The following is a 25,038-nucleotide window of genomic DNA, read 5'->3' as shown; positions in this document are numbered from 1 at the left end:
ACGAAGAGTCCTTTTTTTAAATTAATTAATTTATTTATTTATTTATTCATGGCTGTGTTGGGTCTTCGTTTCTGTGCGAGGGCCCCCTCCAGTTGTGGCAAGTGGGGGCCACTCTTCATCGCGGTGCGCGGGCCTCTCATTATCGCGGCCTCTCTTGTTGCGGAGCACAAGCTCCAGACGCACAGGCTCAGTAGTTGTGGCTCACGGGCCCAGTTGCTCCGCGGCATGTGGGATCTTCCCAGACCAGGGCTCGAACCCGTCTCCCCTGCATTGGCAGGCAGTCAACCACTGCGCCACCAGGGAAGCCCGAAGATTCCTTTTTGATAGCTGGAAAACTACTGAAGGGTGCTAAATTTGCATTTTTCATTTTTAAAGTTTACAAGGAATTTAATTCAGGTTGATACCTCTATTGTGGCATGGCCCATCTTTTCAACAGAGTTAATTTTTCGACCCTGAGCTATAGATGCTGAAATGAAAGGAATGATCACATTCTGAGATAGAAGAGTCTAGATCAGAAATAAGGACTATTTGGAAAACTTGTTTTCAGTGTCTTTCAGAGATATTTTGGTGTGAGTCATAAAATATGCTGAGTCAGCCGATTCATTATTTTCTGAGTTGTCAGACCTTGTTGGTTAACTGTCTTCTCCCTTGTAAAAACCTTGAAAAATATTTTCTAAGTGTAATTTTCTTTCCATTTTGAATCTTTTAATTTACATTGGTTGTCTTGGCAGAGCTTATATCTGAGGAGTTACTTTTCTTTCTCACTTGGTAAAAAGTAGTTAGGACATAAACATTCTTCTTTGCCATTGTTTCACATCTGCCTTTTCCACTCTGTTTCTTAGAATACCTTGTTCATGGTAGGAATAACATAATTTGACTCCCGTCAGATGGAAGAATCTTTCATTATTAATCTTCATTGTTTGACAGGATAAAACATGAACTCAGTCTCTTATGATACTATAAATAGTTGAGGTAAAAGACCAGCCTTTGGATGTGCTATTAAAATATTCATAAGCGTGACATTGAAAACCACAATTTGCATTCAGATAGCTCTGCTTATTCCCAAGGAAAGTTTTCTACAGATTGCTCAACGTATGTATGGAGAGTTTGCTTGCAGCTGGTCACAGCTGAAAGAAGGTCCTTGAAAACCATCTGCAGAGGTTATCCACAGTTTATATTCATTCTGCTGGATGTTTGATAGTATGTATTAATTGTCTGTTGGCTGTGGGCTCTAAGAAAGTTACACAGCAAAGAACAATAGTATAAAATTAAGCAGTTAGAAAAGAGTTGTTTAGAATGTTACCTCTTTCAGTGGAACTAGACTGGAAAATACAAAAGTGTGTTGTGTAGTCTTTACTCAAAGAATGCCTTTGATATGGATTTGGCTTCTTTTTAATTTGGTTTCTGGCTAGCATTGTCTTTTGTATATGTAAATTAAATACGAAACTAAGAAAATTTAAGTTGACACTTCAGAGCTTTTTCTTACTCTGCTCATACCTTCTCTCCTTTGTGGTTTTGGTTTGGGAACACAGAAATAATTAAAATAGAATATTAAGAGACCAGTTAGAATCAAATGAAGCACTTTACCCATTAAACTGTGGGCACTTGACTAGCCAACTTACTGCGGCATTGCTGGAATATTTTAAATTTTCAAGGGGACAACGCCATCTGTTGGGCATCTTGCAAACTAATACTATCAAATTGTAGGGACCTAACTATTTAAACACAAAGGTTAGGTTGGTTGTTTTGTTTTGGTTTTGCTTTAGGGGTGTGGTGAAGAAATTTCTGAGATACTAAGGGCACCGAGAGTCCTTGCCTTAAAAGTTTTGTTTGAACATTGAGCAGTAATGCTACTCCCATTCCAAGACAAAGAAATTGACCTTTAGTCAACTAATACTGGAGAACAGCATAGTAATAATAACTTTGTTTGCATTGCAAAGATGAATGTAATTTAAGCAGTGTTTAAGCAGTGTTTTCAAATTAAAGGCTGACTCCCAAAATCATGGTGGAATTTAAGGTAGTAGTTGGGTTGGAATTAGATTGTGACAACTGAGGTTCTCACTTAAGTGCAAAAAGGCTCAGTAATCAAGATAAAATAGTATTTTAATGTATCATTTTTATGCTATTATTTTTATTTTATTTACATTTAAATTTCACCAAACATAGAGCTCAAGTATATCCTGGCCCTTTGTTCAGATTTTTGAAATAAAGATTAATGGACAGACAGCTTTAAGGATGCAATGTATTTAACATTGCACAATATATTACATGATTAGAGAAAATTTAGAGGGTGGTATAACTATATACCTTTATACATTTAGTAGCACAAATATAGGGACAAGCCATGCAGTTGAGGAAAAACCCATTAAGGACTGAACAGAGAGGTCTTGGTTGCTGACAGAATCTCCACTTGACTTCAGACTTGAGACAAACCAAGGAGTCTATCAGTATACGAAAACCACTGAGTTCAGAACGGTAAGAACAGGATAGATATTAAGGAACTGGCCCTTGCCAATTAGGATTGTGAGGGCCAGTCTGAAGCAAGCAGGGTTGGCTGGAGGCTGGAAATGTTGCAGCTCAAGTCCAGAATCAGTAGAACAGCAGTCTAGAGACAGAATGGTTAGCGCTTTCTTCAAAACTTCCCGGTTTTTCGAACAAGTTCCTAGGGTGCTTTCCTCAAACAGCAAATGTATCATTTTTTAAAGCTCAATATTAATGCAAAAAATTTCATAATGAGCAAAATATCAATTTTAAATAAAGCAGGATTTGACCCTCCACTTGCATGATTCGCCTCACCCTAATCCCAGCCCTGGGTATTATAGATTACATTTTTATAACCCTAATTATTAAATAATTTGCTGTGGACTCTTCCACATTAATTTTTTTTTTTTCAAGAATAAAAGTTATACTTCTGGAACCTTGGAAATGGGGGGAGGTTAGGGGAAATGGTAGAGGGAGCACAAGGGAGTAGGTTACCAATAGATTCAGGAATCTGATTCCATATTTTGTATAAAACTATTTCTCCCATTCTGAGGTCAATATCTTATTCAATCTTCTTTTTCTTTTAGCATGGCGGACACCGACCTCTTTATGGAATGTGAGGAGGAGGAGTTGGAGCCATGGCAGAAAATCAGTGATGTCATTGAGGATTCTGTAGTTGAGGATTATAATTCAGTGGATAAAACTACTACAGGTAACAAAAATTCTTTTGCTCTTAGATCATTGTTATATTGACTGAATTGAATGGCATTTTTGTTAAGAAAGTGTGAGGTGGAAGAAGACTTGAAGAATCCAGGGTTGCTTCACTGTGGCACTGGTGCTACCTTTTTCCCCCATGCTCTGGTCTGTAAGTGCTTTGGTTTCCTTGTACATAAAGCTAGAAACACTATATTTAATAAATTGAAAACATTGAGAATTGGATTAACCAATGTTTATCAAACACATAAGCAATCCTCTTACCAAATGATGTATGAACAAGAATGCAAAGGTGTGTGTCAGTGCTCATTTATATACCCAGTCAAAAACAGGTTCCCATAGTCTTGGGGAATTTTTTGTTTGTTTTACTTGAACTTGGTTTCCTTTGTGAGCTGAGCAGAATTTGCTTCGTGTCTGCCTCCATGGACAGTTTACAAACTTAGGCTTGTTAGCTTCTCTTTCAAAAAGGTGATGTTGCAGGGTCAAATTCTAGATTGCCCTGAATTCAGAAACTGAGTGGTAGTTCTTTTCCCCTCTAAATTGTATCTGTTGCTCTTTTTATTTTTTTATCTTTCCTGCCTTGAGAACTGAAGATGGCATTGGTTTGGGCTGAAACAGGACAGTTCAGGGTCTTGTGGACGGCTTACTAATGCATGGTTATGAATACCAGTAGTGGAGATAATAAGCCTTTGAGTTCTAGAGGTTTGCTTGTGCTATATAAGCAAAACAGTAAAATCCGGGTTCAGTGAGCTTGTAATCTAACTTAATTAACCAGGAAATGTGAGACAAAGAAGAAGGCATTGTGTCTAATTTGTGGTGTGAGGGACACATAGGAGAAATCAGATGAACAGTTGGATTTACGAATAAAGCAGGAAAGTTTTTGGGTATAGAGACCCACAGTAAGATGAAAAGAGAAGATTAGAACAGTATCCTTTAGTGTCATCTGTCCCTGTCTCCAAGTGACTGTGCCTCCCCTTCCCCACAGTTTCTGTGAGCCAGCAGCCTGTCTCGGCTCCAGTGCCCATCGCTGCCCATGCTTCTGTTGCTGGGCACCTGTCTACATCCACCACCGTTAGTAGCAGCGGGGCACAGAACAGCGACAGTACAAAGAAGACTCTTGTCACACTAATTGCCAACAACAATGGTAAGTGGGATTATTGGGAAATTCTTCCTGGGCTAGAGGGGTGAGAGACTAAAAAAGGTCTTAGGAACAGCTGTACCTGTTCAGTTTTAGGTACTGATGTGGTTCTGCTGGTGTTGGAGTGAATTTAGTACTGATTCTCTGATATGGAAGTAAGTGGTGCTGTTCCTTCTGAGTTAGTGCTGAATCGATGCTAGTGCTTCAAGTCAGAGGGCAGCTGATTCTTTTTGCTGATAACTTCTAGGAAAGAAAATGTAAGCCCCAAATTCCTAACTATTAAAGAGATGTGGGGGGGGGGGTTGTTTGATTGTTTATATTTTTTAATTAGAAGAGCCCCACTAGTCTGCTAAGAATTGTCCGAGAGCAGCCTTGTTCCATATTTTCTTTGGCAGATTCATTTGGTTATTGGTTCCTGGGTATGAAAAATAGGACAGCGTTGTTGTCTACCTGAAAGAATGGTGAAAGAGAAGTGTTTTTTAATGAGTTTATTGACTAGAGAAGTTTCGTAGTATTGGTTTCTGTTTCGTTTCTGATGACTGTTTCTACATTCTGAAAGTGAGTTACTGGCAAGTTATGACTCAAGATTCATGTGTAGAATAAGCACCTTCATAGAATCATTGCATTGCTATAAAAGACTTTTTTTTTTTTTTTTTTTTTTCCACACACACACACTGTATTTTATTTTTACAAGAGATAAATAGACTGACACCAAGCATTGTACATGGATGACCACAACAAAAGCAACAATGATTGCAATTACCAAACATGAAACACACTCATACTATGTAAAAGACTTATTTTTACGTATTTTATTTCCTTTAGCTTTATTAATACAAGGATAATATGTGCATTGTAGAAAAAGTGGACAGTAAAAAAAAAAAAAGAAAACAATTTTTAACTGTAATCTCACTACCTGGAGATAACTATTTGTAACTTACTCTGTACATATATGTACTATTATGTACATCTGTATGCTATGTGCAGTGATTCACTTTTTATAAAAATGGATCCATACAGATTGTACTTGCTTTTTTTCCTTAATATATAGTGAATATCTTCTCATTTTAATAAATCTTTTTGTAACATTTTGATGACTATCTCCCGTTGTTTGGTTAACTGTTATTAGCAATAGGTTGTAAAGGAGTGTACTATTACTTTAAAGGGCTATTGTGAACATCTCTGTCTCTCTTGTCTCTCTTGTCTTTTCTCACATCCATAGTTCTGAGAATACATTTCTAAGTGTCAAATTGTTGGATCAAAGGTTATCACAATTTTTAAGGATTTTGATCAATGTTTTTCCTGGATTGGCCATCTAGAAATGTTGTATCCATTTACATTTCCATTAGAAGTGTACCTGGTGTTCTTAGTGTTGGATGTAACCATTTACCTCCCTTATTGTTGGACATTTACTACAATCCCATTTTTTTGTGTTTACAGACAGTGCTGCAGTGAACATTCTCAGGCATTGTATCTGTGCCCGCTGTGTAAGCATATCTGTAATATAAAGTGAGATTGCTGGGTCAGGCATTTAAAATTTGTTAGTGTCAAATTGCCATAATAGATTGCTCTACATAAGTGGATACTGAAAAAATAAAATTTTTTAAATTAATTAATTAATTTATTTATTTATTTTGGCTGTGCTGGGTCTTTGTTGCAGCTCACGGGCTCTTCGGTGCGGTGTGCGGGTTTAGTTGCGGTATGTGGGAAGTTGTGGTGCACGGGCTCCCTAGTTGCCATGCGCAGGCTCTAGAGCACGTGGGCTCAGTAGTTGCAGCGCACAGGCTTAGTTGCAGTATGAGGGATCTTAGTTCCCCGACCAGGGACTGAACCCAGGCCCCCTGTATTGGGAGCTCAGAGTCTTAACCACTGGACTACCAGGGAAGTCCCTGAAAAAATAATTTTTATCACATGGAAAATCCTTAAAATTTTTTTAAACTTATAGTGACCCTCATATATATAAAGATGAGGAACCTCTATCTAGAGATTTTCTCATTTTTACAGATGTAGAAACCAAGGCGTGGAGAGTCTAAATAATGTACTTAAGGTCAAATAGTAAGTGACTAAACTGGATTTGAATTACTTAGACTGCAAAACTTGTGGCCTTCCCACCGTATTATACTACTTTCCTATGTTTCTCTTAAAATAAGCTGTCAAAGTGCTATTAGCAACCAGTTTAGCTAAATTTTTCTTTGATCCCCGTGTTCCAAGGCCCATGATGAGCATCTCATGACACACTGATGTGACCTACTCTCTTTGAATGGACCCTTGATTCCTGTGGCCTGTGTACAAAAATTTTTTGAAATATGAAAATGGATTTTATTTACTTTAGAAAGCTCTAGTATTCAAATTAAAATGTTAACCTGTATTCATGGTTTAAAAAAAAAAAAGGGTATAGACTGGTAACCACAGTTACGTATGTCTTGTGTGTTCATCCAAAAATTCTTTCATGCTGGGAGTTCCCCGGTGGTCAAGTGGTTAGGACTCCGTGCTTTCACTGCCGAGGGCCCGGGTTCAATCCCTGGTTAGGGAACTGAGATCTATAGGCCATGGGGTGCGGGCAAAAAAAAAAGGGGGCTCAAAACTTCTTTTATGCGTAGATAAGCACACAGTTGTGTGACTTTCTAAAATCAGATACTCTTGAAATGCCAGCGTTATTCATTATAGCCCAGAATTGGAAACAACCTAAGATGTTGAATGAATAAGCAAAATGTGGGACTTCCCTGGTGGCGCAGTAGTTAAGAATCTGCCTGCCAGTGCAAGCGACATGGGTTCGATCCCTAACTAAGCCCGTGCACCACAACTACTGAGCCTGCGCTCTAGAGCCCGAGAGCGACAACTACTGAGCCCGAGTGCCAGAACTACTGAAGCCTGTGCGCCCAGAGCCCGTGCTCCGCGACAAGAGAAGCCACCGCAATGAGAAGCCCGTGCACTGCAACGAAGAGTAGCCCCCGCTCGCCACAACTAAAGAAAGCCCGCGCGCAGCAACGAAGACCCAACGCAGCCAAAGATAGATAGATAGATAGATAGATATCAAATAGGCCACATATATGACCCCATTATTATGAAATGCCCATAATAGACAAATGTGTAGAGACAGAAAGTTAGATTGTTGGTTACCAGGGCTGGGGGGAGGAGAATGGGGAATAACTGCTAATGGGTATAAGGTTTCTTTTTGAGGTGATGAAAATGTTCTGGAATTAAATAGTGGTGATGATTGCACAAATCTTGTGAATATACTAAAAGCCTCTAAATTGTACACTTTAAATGGGTGATAAAATATGTGTGGTATGTGAATTATATCTCAATAAGGCTTTTTTCTTTTAACGAAGTGTTAGGAATAAAATTTTAGAACATTTTTACTATTATTTTTGCTGTTCTTCAGAATCTACCACTCAGCATTTAGAAATTATTCGTATGGTTCTGACTGATCATATGTTTGCATTGGAAAGGAACATTATGAAGTGAAATGAACCACTGCTTAATTCTGAGCTGTGAATGATATGAATTTAATGTTATAAATTTTTTACTGTAATTATGATTTTCAATTCCTGTTTGGTCCATTTCAACTCCATTTAGCCCTCTTATTTCTGGGGTTTAAGGCTGTGTAAGTGAACTTAAAAGAATGAAGAAAAAAAAATCAAGACCTTCAGATTTGTAAAACAAACAGAACATGTTGTGAGAGAAGCTGCTGAATCTTCTATTATTTAATCAGTTTATGGCTGTGGTACCTAGATTATTTGAGAGCAAACTTACAGGTAGGGGATTGGTCAGATAATTCTTTTAAAGGCTTTTTTAAGTCTCAGGGTTCTAACTGCCTCTTTCATTCTCTGGAAATGGAACTTCGTAAGACCTTTGAATTGTCAGAATTTCTTTTAGGAAAGACTTAATAAGAATGCAGAAATCATTAAAAACAACTCATTTGTTAGAATTGGAATTATTATAATTCATTAGAATTATTAGAATGAATTTATAGAATACATTAAATAAATATTTACTCAGTGTGACTTTAATTTATCCAGTGTGACTTGCCGTGTGCTAGTTTTTGCTTTCAATTGAATTGTAAACCTAGTCTAGGCTTAGAAACCTACTTTTTTATTTGCACTTTATTTTTGGAAAGGTCCTAACAATCCACCAAAATTCAAACATGACCCTGATGTCAGAGAGAATATTTGCAGAAAATGCTTATGTTAACATTCTTTATAGTAGTAGAGTATGTGTAGATTTCATGAACAAGGCCTGTCTTTTGAGACTTGCTAATGCTGGTTGATTTCACATAAATGCAAAAAATTTTCCATCCTTCCCTTCCTATATTTAGTTGAGATGTTGAGTCAGTGATTATCTTAAGAATTCTTAGGCTTAGATAAATAACAGATAATTTATTTTCTTTTACCCTAGCAGTTAAAATAGTGAATAGAAAATACGTGTTTTTGCTTAGTCAATATTTTTCAACCAGAAATTGCAAAGGAGTTAAAAAAGAGATGGATGGGGAACCTATAGATTAAAAGAGATTGAAGAGGTATGTCATCAGTTATACTTTATGAACCCTTTTGTAACCTAATTCAAACAAAAAAATGAAATTTTCAATTTGAATTCTAACTGGGTATTTGATATTAAAGAATTATTCATTCATTCATTCATTTATTGCCGCACAGTGCGGCATGTGGGGTCTTAGTTCCCCCACCAGGGATGGAACCCGTGCCCCCTGCAGTGGAAGCGCAAAGTCCTAACCACTGCCAAGGAAGTGCCAAGGAAGCTCCCAAGAATTGTTGTATATATTTAACTTTATTGAGGTATAATTGACAAATAAAATTGTAAGATATTTAATGTGTACATTGTGATTTGGTATATGTATGCATTGTGCAAGGATTCCCACTATCTAGTTAATTAACACATCCATCACCTCACATATTTATCCTTTTTTGGGGGTAGGGATAGGGGCTAGTGAGAACATTTAAGTTCTATTCTCTCAGCAAACTTCAATTATGTCATACAGTATTATCCACTATAGTTACAGAATTATTATAATATCTTTTAGGAGTGATAATGGTGTTGATATTTCCTCTTTTTTAAAGTCCTTATCTTTTAGAGATATATACTGAAATATTTATAGATGAAATGATATGATCCGAAGCTTGTATCAACATAATATGGGAGCTGGTAAGAGAATGGGAAGTATAGATGAAACAAGATTGGCCTTAAGTTGATAATTATTGAAGCAGGTATAGGTACATAGAGATTTATTATAGTGTTCTATTTTTATATGTATTTGAACATCTCCATAATAAAATATTTAAGTTAAAAATATATATACAGGGCTCCCCTGGTGACGCAGTGGTTGAGAATCTGCCTGCCAATGCAGGGGACACGGGTTCGAGCCCTGGTCTGGGAAGATCCCACATGCCGCGGAGCAACTAGGCCCGTGAGCCACAATTACTGAGCCTGCACGTCTGGAGCCTGTGCTCCGCAACAAGAGAGGCCGCGATAGTGAGAGGCCCGCGCACCGCGATGAAGAGTGGCCCCTGCTCGCTGCAACTAGAGAAAGCACTCGCACAGAAACGAAGACCCAACACAGCCATAAATAAATTTAAAAAAATATATATATAGGGCTTCCCTGGTGGCGCAGTGGATAAGAATCTGCCTGCCAATGCAGGGGACACAGGTTCGATCCCTGGTCCTGGAAGATCCCACATGCCATGGAGCAACTAAGCCCATGCGCCACAACTACTGAGCCTGCTTGTAGTGCCTGCAAGCCACAACTACTGAACACCGTGTGCCTAGAGCCCGTGCTCCGCAATAAGAGAAGCCACCGCAGTGAGAAGCCCGTGAACCACAACGAAGAGTAGCTCCTGCTCACCACAACTAGAGAAAGCCCACATGCAGCAACAAAGACCCAACACAGCCAAAAAAAAATTAAAAAAAAAAAAATTAAAAAAAAAAATATATATATATATAGAGAGAGAGAGTCAATAAATTGGCAGTATAATTAGCATAGCTAGAATTTGGAATTTTTTATCTGTCAACATCTATAATTACTAGTCTGCTGGCGCAGTAACTATGAGGGTCTAGTCCACTGATGGACTCTCAGTTTCTGGGAGAACATGGGACAATCCAAGGTTGGCCCATTAATAGCCACCTGTATACCCACTTTGGTGGTCTAGCTCTGTAGCTAACTGTAGTGACACCATTTGTCAAGTGGAACTTAAAGCTTCAGAGGAGTCCATCCCATTCTGGTGATTTGAGGTAAAAAGTTGCAGTTTTTGCTTGAATCTTTGATTTAGGTATTGGGTTGGCCAAAAAGTTCCTTTGGTTTTAAAATAAAAATAAAAGACACACTTTTCATTTTCACCAAGAACTTTATTGAACAACGTATTCACCGTTTTGTTCCACTACCTTCTGCCATTTTTCAGGCAACTTCATAATTCCATCTTCCCAAAACTTTTTATCTTTTTGAGCAAAGAACTGTTCCAGATGCCTTTTACAGTCTTCCAGGGAATTGAAATTTTTTCCATTAAGAGAATTTTGTAAAGACTGAAATAAATGGAAATCTGAAGGTGCAATGTCTGGTGAATACAGTGGATGAATCACAACTCCCCAGCCAAGCTGTAACAGTTTTTGCCTGGTCATCAAAGAAACATGCGGTCTTGTATTATCCTGATGGAAGATTATGCATTTTCTGTTGACTAATTGTGGACACTTTTTGTCGAGTGCTGCTGTCAGTTGGTCTGATTGGGAGCAGTACTTGTTGGAATTAATCGTTTGGATTTCCAGAAGGAGCTCATAACAGAGGACTCCTTTCCAATCCCACCATATACACAACATCACCTTCTTGAGATGAAGACCGGCCTTTGCTGTGGTTGGTGGTGGTTCCTTTCACTTGCCCCATGATCTCTTCCATTCCACATTATTGTACAATATCGACTTTTCATCGCCCATCACAATTTTTCAGTTTTAAAAACAAAATATTTTTGTTGCATTTAAGTAGAGAATCGCATGCAGAAATAAGGTCAAGAATTTTTTTCGCCTAACTTATGTGGAACCCAAACATCAAAGTGATTAACATAACCAAGCTGGTGCAAGTGAATTTCAGTGCTTGATTCAGATATTTTGAGTATGTCGGCTATCTCCCGCGTGGTATAACGTTGATTGTTCTCAGCTAATGTCTGGATTTGAACGCCGTCAACTTCAGCTGGGCTACACAGCCGTGGAGCATTGTCCAGCGAGAAATCTCCAGCACGAAACTTCGCGAACCACTTTTGACACGTTTGATCAGTCACGATACCTTCTCCATACACTGCACAAATCTTTTTTTGCATATCAGCGTTTTTACCTTTCTTGAAATAATAAAGCATAATATTGACAAAAATGTAAATTTTTTTCTTCCATCTTCAGTATTAAAATGACTACACAAAAAGTCAACAGTCTTGATAAGTTTTTTTTTTAATGCATGCTGATATGACAGCTGTCACAATACAGTCTAACAAAATTGTTTTGAATGAAGTTAAAGACAACTAAGTGCTACTAGAGCCATCTTACAGAAAAAAAGAACGTGCTTTTTGGCAAACCCAATATTTTGGCTCTCTGAAATAGAATTTCTGTTTTGGAGTATTCTTTGTAAATCAGGAAACTTAGTATAAATGATTTTTTAGCCAATTGTAGCAAATACAGGACTTAAAAACATTACAGAATTACTTTTAACACACATGAAAAAGAATTTAAAATATTTCAAAAAAATTAGCCAGTTTTTTAATATTTATGATATTTGTTACTATTTATTAATGAATGAATCTTCTTAAGTCATATCAGTTTTACTTGGTGTTGATTAGTTTTGGCCAGGTCTTTTCTTTATCAGTTCTGATGACATAAAGAAGGTAGCCTGTCAGTCTCTGTGTTCCCATACCTACAAAAGACAATGGATGTTTAGAGAATCTGTTACATTTCTGAGATTTGACGTGCTAGGAAGAGATCCCATTTTTTAGATTCTGTGTACTTGCTGAATTAATGTTTGTAGATGAATATTCCTCTTTTTAAAAGATAAGGTGGATTAGCTAACAACAAATTACATTCTGATAAAATAGGTTTTTACCTAGTTAAAATGTGGGGAAGGAACTTACATGTTACTTTGTTTTGCTGATTTGGTATGGGGAGATTATTTGTGGTCACTTAAATCATCAGAGTCAAAGTGATAGCCATATAGAAGTCTTACTGTGTGTGTTAAGACATCCCTAGTTAAGATATATGGGGAAGATTTTAGTGAACTTTCCCTTGCTGTGTATTTTTCTGTTAGTTGTAGCTTTGGGTGGAGCTTAAATATTTGGTAAGTTTGGTGACATTAAACCTGAGGTGAGTGACAGTCTTGGATATCTTGATATATGGGGACACCATTTCTTATCTAAGACCATTGTGTTGCTTATAATGGTGGGTTTGTTTTCTCTTACATTGTTTTTTTTTTCCTCTTCCTTTTAGCTGGCAATTCTTTGGTCCAACAAGGTGGACAGCCGCTCATCCTAACCCAGAATCCAACCCCAGGTCTGGGTACAATGGTTACTCAACCAGTATTGAGGCCTGTCCAGGTCATGCAGAATGCCAATCATGTGACTAGTTCCCCTGTGGCCTCACAACCAATATTCATCACTACACAGGTAAGTAGGACTCTGAATTCTACTGAATTCAGACATGGTAGAGGAGAGAAAGACTATGGGAACCTTTGAAGGCTCTGACTTAAGAGTCTTTAGCATCATTAGAAATGGTTCTAAGTCCTGTCTTTTGATTTGGCTTTCTCATTTGCTAGTTTTTAATTTGATGCTGACTTTAGTAGAAAGCCCAGCATAGCGTACAGCTGGGTAATCGCCTCTTTATACCCCTGGAGGGCTATTAAGTAATTTGATTGAGGTCTAGGCAGGAAAGAGTGGGAAGCTTGCATTAGGAAGCCTTAACACTTGGTCCTCAAGGGTTCTCACCCTTTACTTGGGCTATTTTTCTTAAAATGGGGTAAGTTAGTTGACTTATGGAGATATATATGCAAGATTGGTGAAGTGCAGGGAGATCTTTGGAAGAGAAGGAAGATGACTTATTTGATAAAAATGTGAATTGGAGTTGAAAGCCTAATGCTGGTGTGGAATGTAAAGGCAAATGCTTTTTTCTGCCTTGTCTAACAAATTTCCCAGAGGTATATGGCCTTTGAAGTGGACTTTGGGAACAGTTTCTTACAATTGTTTGTATGTTGAATCACTCCAGTGAATACTGTTAGTGTCATTTTTTTGCATTCTATGCCTTTAGCAATTGAGGGGCCAGTTTGTGGATGAGTTTTTTTAAGCTGAGGTTCTCTTAAGACAAGAAGTAGGTTTTCATTTTTGTTCGTATGTACCAAAGCTCATTCTCCAGTTTTAATATTTGCCACTCAAAAGTTTGCCAGAAGTCCAAAATTTCTCCATCTCAGTCATTTAAAAGTTCTAGTTCTAGAGGAGAGAATCATTAGGTAAGGGTGTGGGCATTTTTTTGGATATAGGTCTTAATGCAGTCTCTGCTAGTGTTAGCTGATCTCCATGTTAAAGATCATTTTGCTTTTTAATGCAGGGATTTCCTGTAAGAAATGTCCGGCCTGTACAAAATGCAATGAATCAGGTTGGGATTGTGCTGAACGTACAGCAAGGCCAAACAGTTAGACCAATTACACTAGTCCCAGGTAAGGAAAAATGTCTACTCATTTGGAATAAACTAGCATCCAGAAGACTTGTTTTTGTTGTCTCAAAATACTCAAGGTCATTTAAAAAGTGTATTTAAGGGAAATCTAAAACTACAAAAATCATATTGATTGAAGCCCCATTTTTAAAAAACTCTCTAACCTTTGGCCAGGGTGGTGGTTTTTATTTTTCTTTTTAACTTTTTACCACCCTTCACAAGGCAATAAAACAGGGTTTATATAGTTATTTTTCTGTTTCTGCTGTTTTATTCAGCTATTAAGTTTGTTATCCTGAAGAACTATTATTAATGCAAACTCCCAAATTCTGTATTCCTTATAAGTCTGCTCACTTACATGGTGGGATTATAAACTTATTTTGCTTTACTTTTATAGCATAGATTTGGAATATAAATTAAACAAATGGCATATCCTTTGAGGATAAATATTGCCAATGACTAGTTGTTTTTTTTTTAAGAAACCAAATTGAAAGATAATTTTTAAAAATCTTGTAATTTTCCCCCAGTTCTATATTTAGTGTCTATAAGCTTACTACAATTCAGACCAAAAAAGAGTATCTTGATTTAGTTGTAGTAAAGGTATCTCTGTAGCTTGTCTTCCTAAGTTTTTGTTGTTGTTCTCAGAGCCCATAGGGGTTTTTGGCCTTCAGTCTCATGAGCTTATCCTATCTAGTTCTGATATTTCTTAAATGTTTGCCAGTGAAATTGTCTATAGTTGAGCCAGGAGACTCACCTTTGGGACGTCCTAGTAGAATGGCATAGTCTGTCTTCTATTTGAATTTGTATAAGAGAATGAAAGACTCCTTTAGTATTCTGAGAAAGATCACTTTTTTCAGAACCAGCTCTGCCTCTGCCCTTTGGCCTGTATATACCCATACTGCTTCCCACTCTATACCTATTATTCTCTTCCAATAACAAAGGTCAAGCTACTCATTATTGTATTCTTGGAATAGAAAAGGCAGTGTGGTAAGGTGTTTTGGGAGGAGTTGATGGGACTCTTCTTTAACTTTAATGTTTTCAGGGCTGATTACTGAGGCTAACTTGTTTTATCAGTTTGTGATACCTGTTGTCTTAGACATTAGAATCTATGCTACCCTTGGGAACCTGACAGTCACCAATCAGTTTGGGGATATAATCTTTTCCTATTCCAGTATTTCCAGTAAAGACAGGGGGAATGTATTATAGGTGAGCTCGTTGACCAAGATTTGGTATTTTTGTCTCTCTTTTGAAGCCCCAGGTACCCAGTTTGTTAAGCCGACAGTTGGAGTCCCACAAGTGTTCTCTCAGATGACCCCTGTGAGGCCAGGCTCCACGATGCCTGTGCGGCCCACCACCAACACCTTCACCACCGTCATCCCAGCCACTCTCACCATTCGAAGCACCGTCCCACAGTCCCAGTCCCAGCAGACCAAGTCCACTCCCAGCACTTCTACCACTCCCACCGCCACACAGCCGACCTCATTGGGGCACCTTGCTGTTCAGCCTCCAGGCCAATCCAGCCAGAATCCCAAACTAGGTGAGGCTTGGGAAGAGGAGATGGCAGAGCTGGGATGGGTGGTGGGTGGAGAACAGATGATTATCACTTGGCCAACAAAGCTCCCTCCTTCCCTTCTCCACCTGCAGTGAGCATTGCCAGCTTTGTCACTGTGAAGCGACCTGGGGTTACAGGTGAAAATAGCAATGAAGTGGCCAAACTGGTGAATACCCTTAACACCATCCCTTCCCTGGGCCAGAGTCCTGGGCCAATGGTGGTATCCAACAACAGCTCTGCCCATGGCTCTCAGAGAACCAGCGGGCCTGAGTCTTCAATGAAAGGTACGATAACCAGAAAGACTCTGGGCAGCCAATCATTCAAAAACATTAATAAAGTATTTGTTGTATCAGAACTCTATACTATGAAATAGAGAAATAAAATAAGGTATAGTTGCTATAGTCTGTTCTCACAGAAACTTTAGTGTAGTAAAGAGGATTGCCACTTGTGAAAAGTGTAACTGAATCAGCCAGAAGGAATTTTGTGTTAATTGTTCTTTGGAGATTAGTAAAATGGATTGGTTGATCAGAGATCAGTGGGATAATCAAAAGATAGTTCATGGAGGAGGTGGATTTCTTAACAAGATTTTATTTTATTTTATTTTATTTTTTTTAATTTATTTATTTTTGGCCGCATTGGGTCTTCATTGCTGCGCACGGGCTTTCGCTAGGTGCGGCGAGTGGGGACTACTCTTCATTGCGGTGCACAGGCTTCTCATTGCAGTGGTTTCTCTTGTTGCGGAGCACGGGCTCTAGGCGCACGGGCTTCAGTAGTTGTGGCACGTGGGCTTAGTTGCTCCACGGCATGTGGGATATTCCCAGACCAGGGATCGAACCCGTGTCCCCTGCATTGGCAGGCAGATTCTTAACCACTGCGCCACCAGGGAAGTCCCTGAACAAGCTTTTAAGGTTGAGATTTGGTAGAGAGGTTTTCAGATGGAGAAGGATATGAGCATAAGGATTTTCAACGGTCTGGAGCAGGGCTTGACAAACTTTTTCTGTAAAGGACCAGATAGTAAATATTTTAGGTTTTATGTACAATATAGTCCCTGTCACAACTGCTTAACTCTGCCATTGTGGTACAAAAGCAGCCACAGACAATATGTAAATAATTGAGCTTGACTCTACTCCACTAAAACTATTTATGGATTCTGAATTTTGAATTTAATTTTCATGTGTCAGAAGATCATTTCTTTTGCTTTTATTTCAACCCTTTAAAAATGTGAAAACCTTTAACAAATGGTGTTGAGAAAACTGGATATCCCCATGCAAAAAAAATGAAGTTGAACCCTTTACCATACATCATATTACAAAAACTAACTCAATGAATTAAAGACCTAAACAAAAGAACTAAAACCATAAAACTCTTAGAAGAAAGCATAGGGGAAAAGCTTTATGACAGTGGGTTTGGCAATGCTTTCTTGCATATGATACCAAAAGCATAAGCAACAAAAGAAAAAATAGATAAATGGGACTACATCAAAATTTAAAACTAGGGCATCAAAGGATTAGCGTTAGGGAGAGTGAAAAGGCGACCCACTAAATGGGAGAAAATATCTTTAAATCATATATCTGATAAGGGCTTAATATCCAGAATATATAAAGAACTAATACAGCTCAACCAACAACAAAAGAACAAACAATCTAATTAAAAAATGGGCCAAGGAGCTGAATAGAGATTTCTCAAGATACACAGATGGCCATTAAGCACCCAAAAAGATGCTAAACATCACTCACTAATCATTACAGAAATGCACATCAAAATTACAATAAGATACCGCTTCACACCCATTAGGATAGCTCTTATCCAAAAAACCGAAAATAATAAGTGTTGGTGAGGATGCAGAGAAATTGGAACCCTCGTGCGTCGCTGGTGGGGATGTAAAATGGGGTGATGGTCCCTCCAAAAATGAGACATGAAATTACCATATGTTCCAGCATTCCACTTTGGAGTATATACCCAGAAGAATTGAAAATAGGGACCCAAACAGATATTTGTACCCCCATGTTCACAGCAACATTTTTCACAATAGCCTAAAGGTGGAAGCATCCCAGATGTCCACCAGCTGATGAATGGATAAACAAAATATGGTATATACATACAGTGGTATATTGTTCAGCCTTAAAAAGGAAAGAAATTCTGACACATGCTACAACACTGATTAACCTTGAGGACATTATGCTAAATGAAATAAGCCAGACACAAGAGGACAAATACTGTATGAGTCCACTTACATGAGGTACCTAGAGTAGTCAGACTCACAGAGACAAGAGAGAATGGCGGTTGCTAGGGTCTAGGAGGAGGGGACAATGCGGAATTATTTAATGGTGTAGAGTTTCAAGTTTTGCAAGATGAAAGGAGTTTTGGAGATTGCTTGCACAAAAATGTGAATGTCCTTAACTGAACACTTAAAAATGGTTGAGGAGGGACTTCCCTGGTGGCACAGTGGTTGAGGGTCCGCCTGCCAGTGCGGGGGACACGGGTTCGGGCCCTGGTCTGGGAAGATTCCACATGCCGTGGAGCAGCTGAGTCCGTGTGCCACAACTGCTGAGCCTGTGATCTGGAGCCCACGTGCCACAACTACTGAAGCCCTCGCGCCTGGAGCCCATGCTCCGCAACGGGAGAGGCCACTGCAGTGAGAGGCCTGCGCACCGCAACAAGGAGTAGCCTCCACTTGCCGCAACTGGAGAAAGCCCCACGCAGCAACGAAGACCCAACGCAGCCATAAATAAATAAATAAATTTAAAAAAAAAATGGTTGAGGAAACTTTTAAGTATCTATTACCACAATTAAAGAAAAATCTTATATAACCACCACAACAACAAAAAATGTAAAAGCCGTTCTTAGTTCATGAGCCAAACAGAAACTGGCAGCTGGCTGGATTTGGTCTACTAGCTGTGATTTGCTGTCCCCTGGCCTAGAGTTAGAAGAATGGTAGAAGGAATATGCCTCATAGCAATTTCTCATGCTTGCTTACCAACCTTAATATACCCCTCAGGAAGTGTTTAACCTTTTTCCAAAAGGCCAGTAGTCTTTTTCCAGTATCATCTTATTAATCTTATTGATGTTCTCACTTCCAGTGACCTCTTCCATCCCAGTGTTTGACCTCCAGGATGGTGGACGGAAGATATGTCCACGGTGTAATGCTCAATTCCGTGTTACTGAAGCTTTGAGAGGTCACATGTGTGTAAGTGATATCACCTGTGATGGAGATTCAGCTTAAATGGCTACCACTCACTGTATACCTCCTGTAGTGTAGTGTTGGGAGCTTGTGAAGCAAGGGCTCTGAAATGACTTGGAAGCTTTTTAAAGGGTTACTCTCTTTTGGCCTGTTTTAGAATGAGCTCAGAAATGTGATAGGATATATTTAAAGACCCTCAAATATATCAGAACATATGTGACCTTAATTCCATAGTTCGTAGATTTTGAACTGCACAGGAGGACAGGCCAAGTTGGCCTCAGTCCATTTTCTATTTATTGTGTCATCGGATGAATCAGGAGCTATTAACCAATTTCTAATTCTAGTCTTTTCATTTTTGATATTAGTCCAGATGCAAAAGTTGGGACTTCTTCCTACCAGGGAGCTCAGAGCCAGGTTATGCTAGTGAGTGGTTAAAGGATCTAAGACAGGAAGAAGTACAAAGTGTGGTGTTTGGAGTGGCATATGGCTGTAAACACACACACACACACACACACACACACACGCACGCACGCACACACACACACACACACACACAAAAGAGTGAAACCTGGAAGCATTTTAGAAAACTGCAGGGTGAAAGCTGGATGAGAATACCTAGAACCAAACAGTTACCAAGGAATGTTAGTGAAGTTGAGGAGTTAGCACATCTCAGCCCCCAGGAGAACCAGGATGATCAGATGTCTTCTTTCTTTATAGTACTGTTGCCCAGAAATGGTTGAATACCAGAAGAAAGGAAAGTCTCTGGATTCAGAACCCAGTGTCCCATCAGCAACAAAGCCCCCATCCCCTGAGAAAACAACTCCTGTTGCTTCCACTCCCTCTTCTACACCTATTCCTGCTCTGTCACCACCTACCAAAGTACCAGAGCCAAATGAGAATGTGGGTGATGCCGTCCAGACCAAGCTCATTATGCTAGTAGATGACTTCTACTATGGACGGGATGGTGGCAAAGTAGCCCAGCTCACAAACTTCCCTAAGGTCGCCACATCTTTCCGATGCCCACATTGTACCAAAAGGCTAAAAAACAACATTCGGTGAGTGTTGAAGAGCCTTGGAGCTCACCTTGGATAAGTGAAATCTGAAAGCTTCTTACATGTTTAAGTCTTTCTGTTTGGAGAATGGCCCTAATTATTATCCTTTCTTGCTAAGGATTATCATTAAATCAATAACTAGTACTATAGAAAGAGATATTGTGGTAATAAATAAAAGATAACTTTGGGTAGAGTGAGACCAGTGCATCTCCTTCCCCAGAAAAGTTTCGAGAACTATCTTAATTTCTGGGCTCAGAAGATGTCACAAAAAGAGGAAGTTGGGTGGGAGGGTGGAGGGGGAAACATGTAATGTCTGTTCTGTGATTCCGCTGGTACATTTCTCCAAGGCTTCTGATCTTTTATGTTGTCTGTACTTTTCCTTTGTGCCATGCTACAGATTTATGAACCATATGAAACATCACGTAGAACTTGATCAGCAGAACGGTGAGGTGGATGGTCATACTATCTGCCAGCACTGTTATCGTCAGTTTTCCACTCCCTTCCAGCTCCAGTGCCACTTGGAAAATGTTCATAGTCCCTATGAATCAACTAGTAAGTTTGGAAATTCTTAAACTCCAGGGGTATACTTAACTTTTCATTCAATGAATGGCACTGGGGGGAGCCCATTATGTTTATTTATATGTGGGTAACAGTGTCGAGGAAATTCTTTGCATATTCGTAGTCAGTTTCTTACTTCACTTACCCTATTATCTTACAAGCCTGACTTCTATTCTGTTCAAGCATGAGTCAAGTTCAGTGCTTGATTCTAAATTAAGGGGCTTTGGTTCAGGACCACTGTAGAGAGGTATATGTAAAGAGTTTATTACCTAGATCCTTTTATAGAAGAAGCAGGCACCTGTATTTGGGTCTCCATTTTAGTTAGTACCCTCATAGGCTTTATGAAGGATAAAAGATAATGTTACAGAGTACTTTACCATTAAGACAGTGCTTTCATGAAATATAAGATGAGTTGGAGTGTTAGCTACACTGTACATCTTACAGATGAGAAACACAGGCTGAATACAAGCCCAGAAACATTTAGTCATTTGCTTAAGAGCATACACTTCTAATATGGTGAAATTGTGAGGATTTGAGTCCAGTCTTCTAGAATATTTCCTTTGTCCTTTAAGGGATTTCTAGTTTTGTTGAAGAGACAAAAATTATTTAACTACAGGAAAATGTGAGAACAAGACAATATATTTGCTGTAATCATATGCATTGTATGATACCAGTGATAGGTGAAATAGTTCAGAGAAGGGAAAAGATCCTTGTGGATTTCACAGAAAGTAATGCATAAACTTTTAGGGTCTTTAAATACACGAAGGATTTAGATGGAAAGTAGTAAGAAAAGATTTTAGGTGATGGGAAACAGCATGAGGAAACACATAAAGACAGAAATTTTTGCTGCAAATTAAAAATCTTGACTGAAGATGGATTAAATGTTAAGGACATCTATTATTATATCATTTAACTGAAAAGACTCAAGGTGGAGTAAGCTTCAAGCCCAGAACGCGAGTCTTGTACTTTTCAACAGTTCTCTTGTCTCTGGCTCATAGCAGGATGGCTGTGTTAGTCTCAGGAATACAATCGGATGTAAAATTGTGCAGATGAAGAAGAGACCATATCTTCCTGTGTCTTTTCTAAGTCTGTTTCTTACAAGACAGAATTGTTTTCCCTTTATATCTCCTTAGCCTTGGTCATATTGTCAGGGGAAATGGGATTGCCATGAGTGGCTCAAACTAGTGCTGGTTCACAGAAATATAATGAGTTACATATGTAATTTTAAATTTTTAGTAGTCATTTGAAATAAAAATTTTTTAAAGGTGAAATTAATTTTAATAGTTATTTTATTTAACTCAAAATAGCCAAAATAAAATCATCTCAGCATGTAATCAGAATTTTTAAATTAATGAAATATTTACCTTTCTTTTTTTTTTCTTTTTTTTCTTTTTAAATCTGGTGTGTATATCACACCACAGCAAATCTCAGTTTGGGCTAACCACATTTCATGTCTTCACTAGCCACATGTTACTGGTGGTTACCATATTAGACCGTGGAACTTTGGGCTAATCATTTGTGAGTAGAGTAGATCCTGGAATCAAACATCATAACACTACAGTGTAGTGGCAGAGTAGCCAACTTGGTCTAGGTTAGGACCCAGAATTCTTCACTGTCAGTCATGGGAAGCCCAAATAACTCATCTGAATCTCCCAGTGAAAACATCTACTTTTGTACAGAATCTGGTGGGGTGTGTTTTTGTTATTCCACTTATATATGTACTGTACATAAAAAGATAAGTTTTTCCTAATGGGAAACAGTGCAGCACCTCATCAATCTTTTTCTCTTGGCTTACCACTCTTTTATCCTTGACTATATATGAGTGTCTTATGACTTAAAATTTACACTGATGAAAAACCTGAGAAATTGTTGATCCAAACAGGTAAATACCATTTCTGTACTTTAGTATATATCAATCTTATTCTTGGATTCTTTTATAATTCCCCCCCCCCTTTTTTTTTTTTTATAACTCCCTTTTTTGCATCCATGGCAGATCCTTCGTGAAAGTAACTTATTTTTTTGTGTTAATATTTTGAGACCAATTGTTTTCTTTTTAGTTTTGAAAATTTTTTTTCCTTTTATTTTCTGAAGTGTTTTTAAACTAAATTATAGACATAATGATATTTCACTCCTAAATACTTCATTATGTATCTCTGAAAAGTAAGGACATTTTAAAATACATAGCCATAGTATGTTTGTCAAGACATAACAGAACTCATCATAAATGTTTAATATCATGTATCTTCATTTTCAAGTTTCCTGAATTGTCTCCAAAACATCAATGGATTATTATATTTAATTATGGTAACAGTATAATTTTTAATAGCATTATGTCTTTCTTCACACTTGTTTAAGGACAATAAGGAAGAGGTAGGGTTGAGGGAAGGATACTTCAGGGTGATTAATCATGTTCAGGTGTCGGGAGGGTCCTACGTGGAAAAAGACTGAAGAAAGGGAGAACCACTTGCTTGATAAAGTCATGGGATACGTGGAATGATGAGATCGGATGAGCCTTAGAAAGGCATAAGGAATCTGTCCTTCCAAATTTGGAAAACAGGAAGCAGAAGCTGTAGTAGTTCATGCCTGTTTTCTCAAAGCAGGAGACTGTGGTAGGTGTTAGGGAGATGAGAGTGATAGTGCTGGGAGGGACAGTGTTAGGATAGCCACTTTGGAAAATCAGTTAATTCTTCCTCTTAGATCTTTTTTGACATCAACTCCAATAGGTATGAAAGGTTACTAGAGATCTCTTAAATCCACTGATGCCTTTGGTTCCTTTCTCACTGATTTTCTTTGTATGAGATAATACATATAAATCTTAGCATGGTGTTTATGCATTAAAAATTGCTTAATAAATGTTGTTATAATTGATGTGTGACACCTATAAGAATAGAGCGGATGTGTGGGTTGTAGGAAAAGCCTTTGAGGGTAAATGAGATCGCCCAGAGAAAACATAGAGAATAAGAAAAGGCTGGACAGAAGGTTGGGAAACACCAATGCTTAAAAGTGTTCTAGAAAAGAAAAAAAGATTAGCAAATTGAATTGAGAGGTAAGGGGGAAGAAAACAGGAGAAAATATTGTCATGCCACTAGTTACTGTTTCCCAAACATGCCATGCAGTACCATGCCTTTGCTCATGTTCTTCTCTTGTCTCCTCTGTCTGGCAAACCACTCTTCTTTCAAGGTTCAGCTCATATATCAGCTTTTCCTCATTCTAGGCAAAATTTTTTATTTCTTTATCTTGTTCTTGTACCTAATGTACCTCTGGGAAGTGGTCCTAAATGGGTTGCAGACACCTTTGAGAAATAAACACAAAACTTCCCAGAAAAATACACATTTTACTCTTTTGCAGATAATTTCAGGGGATACCTGGGTTCCCTGAGACCTCTTCCCTGGACCCAAGATTCAGACCCCTGGTTTTTGTTTTTTATTTCAGCTTCACTCATTTGGGGGTGCGGGGCAGGGGTTGGACATTGTCCAATAAATAAGCGCTTAGAGCTTCAAATTTACAATTTTCTTGTTTGCAAAAACTTGAAAATAATTCCAGTAATGGTAAGAAAAATACAAATAACTATATTTTGCCTGTATAATTCAAAATATGTAGCAATTAAAATTTTTGCCAAAAATTTAGAACTGCAGCCTTATAAAAGCTTGATAAAATGGCTAATTTTAAAGTTTAATTATCTCAAATTAGTTAATACTGAAATAACACAATAACTCATAAGAAGGCAAGAAGTTCTGTTCATATCATCAGTCTTTTGAGGACAAATCCTTATTTGTCCTCATTTAGTAAACGGTCAATAAATGTTGAATTATTCATAGGAGATAATCATTGTCTATCCTTGAGCAGAGGGATGAAGTAATGTAGTATTTTAAAAGAATTCGTTTGGCAATGGTATATAAAGAATAGATACGATACTGTATTTATTGGAGATATAGGAGGTATTAGACGCCAGCTAATTAGCAGTAGGAAATCATATGGGCTTCTACCAAGTTTCTGCCTGTGAGAATGCAGAAGTGACAATTCCTTGATGCATTTTGAAATAATGGTGACAGAACACGGGTTTGGAGTCAGATAATGACTAAGTTTTGAGCTCAGGAGGAGGTGGGATGTGAGAAGGGAAATGATGGGGAGCAGGAGGGTGCTGAATTAAGTTAGAGTAGATGGTAGAATATTATGTTTCGTAGAGAGTTCAAAATCTAGAATGGAATTTTGGTAAAGAAGTCTGAGCTAGAGACAGAAGGATAGTTTTAATCAGCAGCACAAATGTTGAGACAGAACCATTTTAAAGAAAGACTAGAAGAGACTTCATAATTTACTGACTATTGAAAATGAAGATATAGGAGTCAGAGAAAATAAAGATTATGAGTCAGCAGGACTTTGGTCTTATTTTCAGGTGGATTTATTGATTATTTTTCTTCTTACAGCCAAGTGCAAGATCTGTGAGTGGGCGTTTGAGAGTGAGCCACTGTTTCTCCAGCATATGAAGGATACTCATAAGCCTGGAGAGATGCCTTATGTTTGCCAGGTATTGCCTTTTTCTCCAGGGAGCTTTAGCCATTTTGCTCTCAGGCTAAATACAAAGAATCCACTAATGAACATTGCCTAGTACCTACTGCACACACTCAGTTTTAGGAACACTGAGGAAATACAGAAGAAATGTGAACACGGGTTCTATTTTCAGGGC

The 25,038-nt window shown here is 38.3% G+C and overlaps 1 protein-coding gene across 6 annotated transcripts in view; it reads left to right on the top strand.

Annotated features, from left to right (window-relative positions):
- The window catches only part of POGZ (pogo transposable element derived with ZNF domain), a 48,074-nt gene that overhangs the window by 13,297 nt on the left and 9,739 nt on the right, over positions 1-25,038 (top strand). The window contains exons 2-11 of one of the 6 annotated variants that reach the window (XM_057551698.1): positions 3,069-3,193; positions 4,181-4,339; positions 12,800-12,975; positions 13,910-14,018; positions 15,264-15,548; positions 15,656-15,847; positions 18,644-18,750; positions 19,462-19,799; positions 20,194-20,348; positions 24,779-24,879. In XM_057551698.1, the coding sequence (XP_057407681.1) occupies positions 3,070-3,193; positions 4,181-4,339; positions 12,800-12,975; positions 13,910-14,018; positions 15,264-15,548; positions 15,656-15,847; positions 18,644-18,750; positions 19,462-19,799; positions 20,194-20,348; positions 24,779-24,879 (1,746 nt within the window). In that variant the 5' untranslated portion in view covers position 3,069. Of the gene's footprint in view, positions 1-3,068; positions 3,194-4,180; positions 4,340-5,773; positions 5,821-12,799; positions 12,976-13,909; positions 14,019-15,263; positions 15,549-15,628; positions 15,848-18,643; positions 18,751-19,461; positions 19,800-20,193; positions 20,349-24,778; positions 24,880-25,038 lie in introns of those variants that run through there. The other 5 variants (XM_057551695.1, XM_057551710.1, XM_057551707.1 and 2 more) reach the window with 5 other exon arrangements.

Source organism: Balaenoptera acutorostrata, chromosome 1 (genome assembly GCF_949987535.1).
Source record: "Balaenoptera acutorostrata chromosome 1, mBalAcu1.1, whole genome shotgun sequence".
NCBI lineage: Eukaryota > Metazoa > Chordata > Mammalia > Artiodactyla > Balaenopteridae > Balaenoptera > Balaenoptera acutorostrata.
Note: the sequence above shows the minus strand (reverse complement) of the source record. Positions and strands in the feature narration are given on the sequence as shown.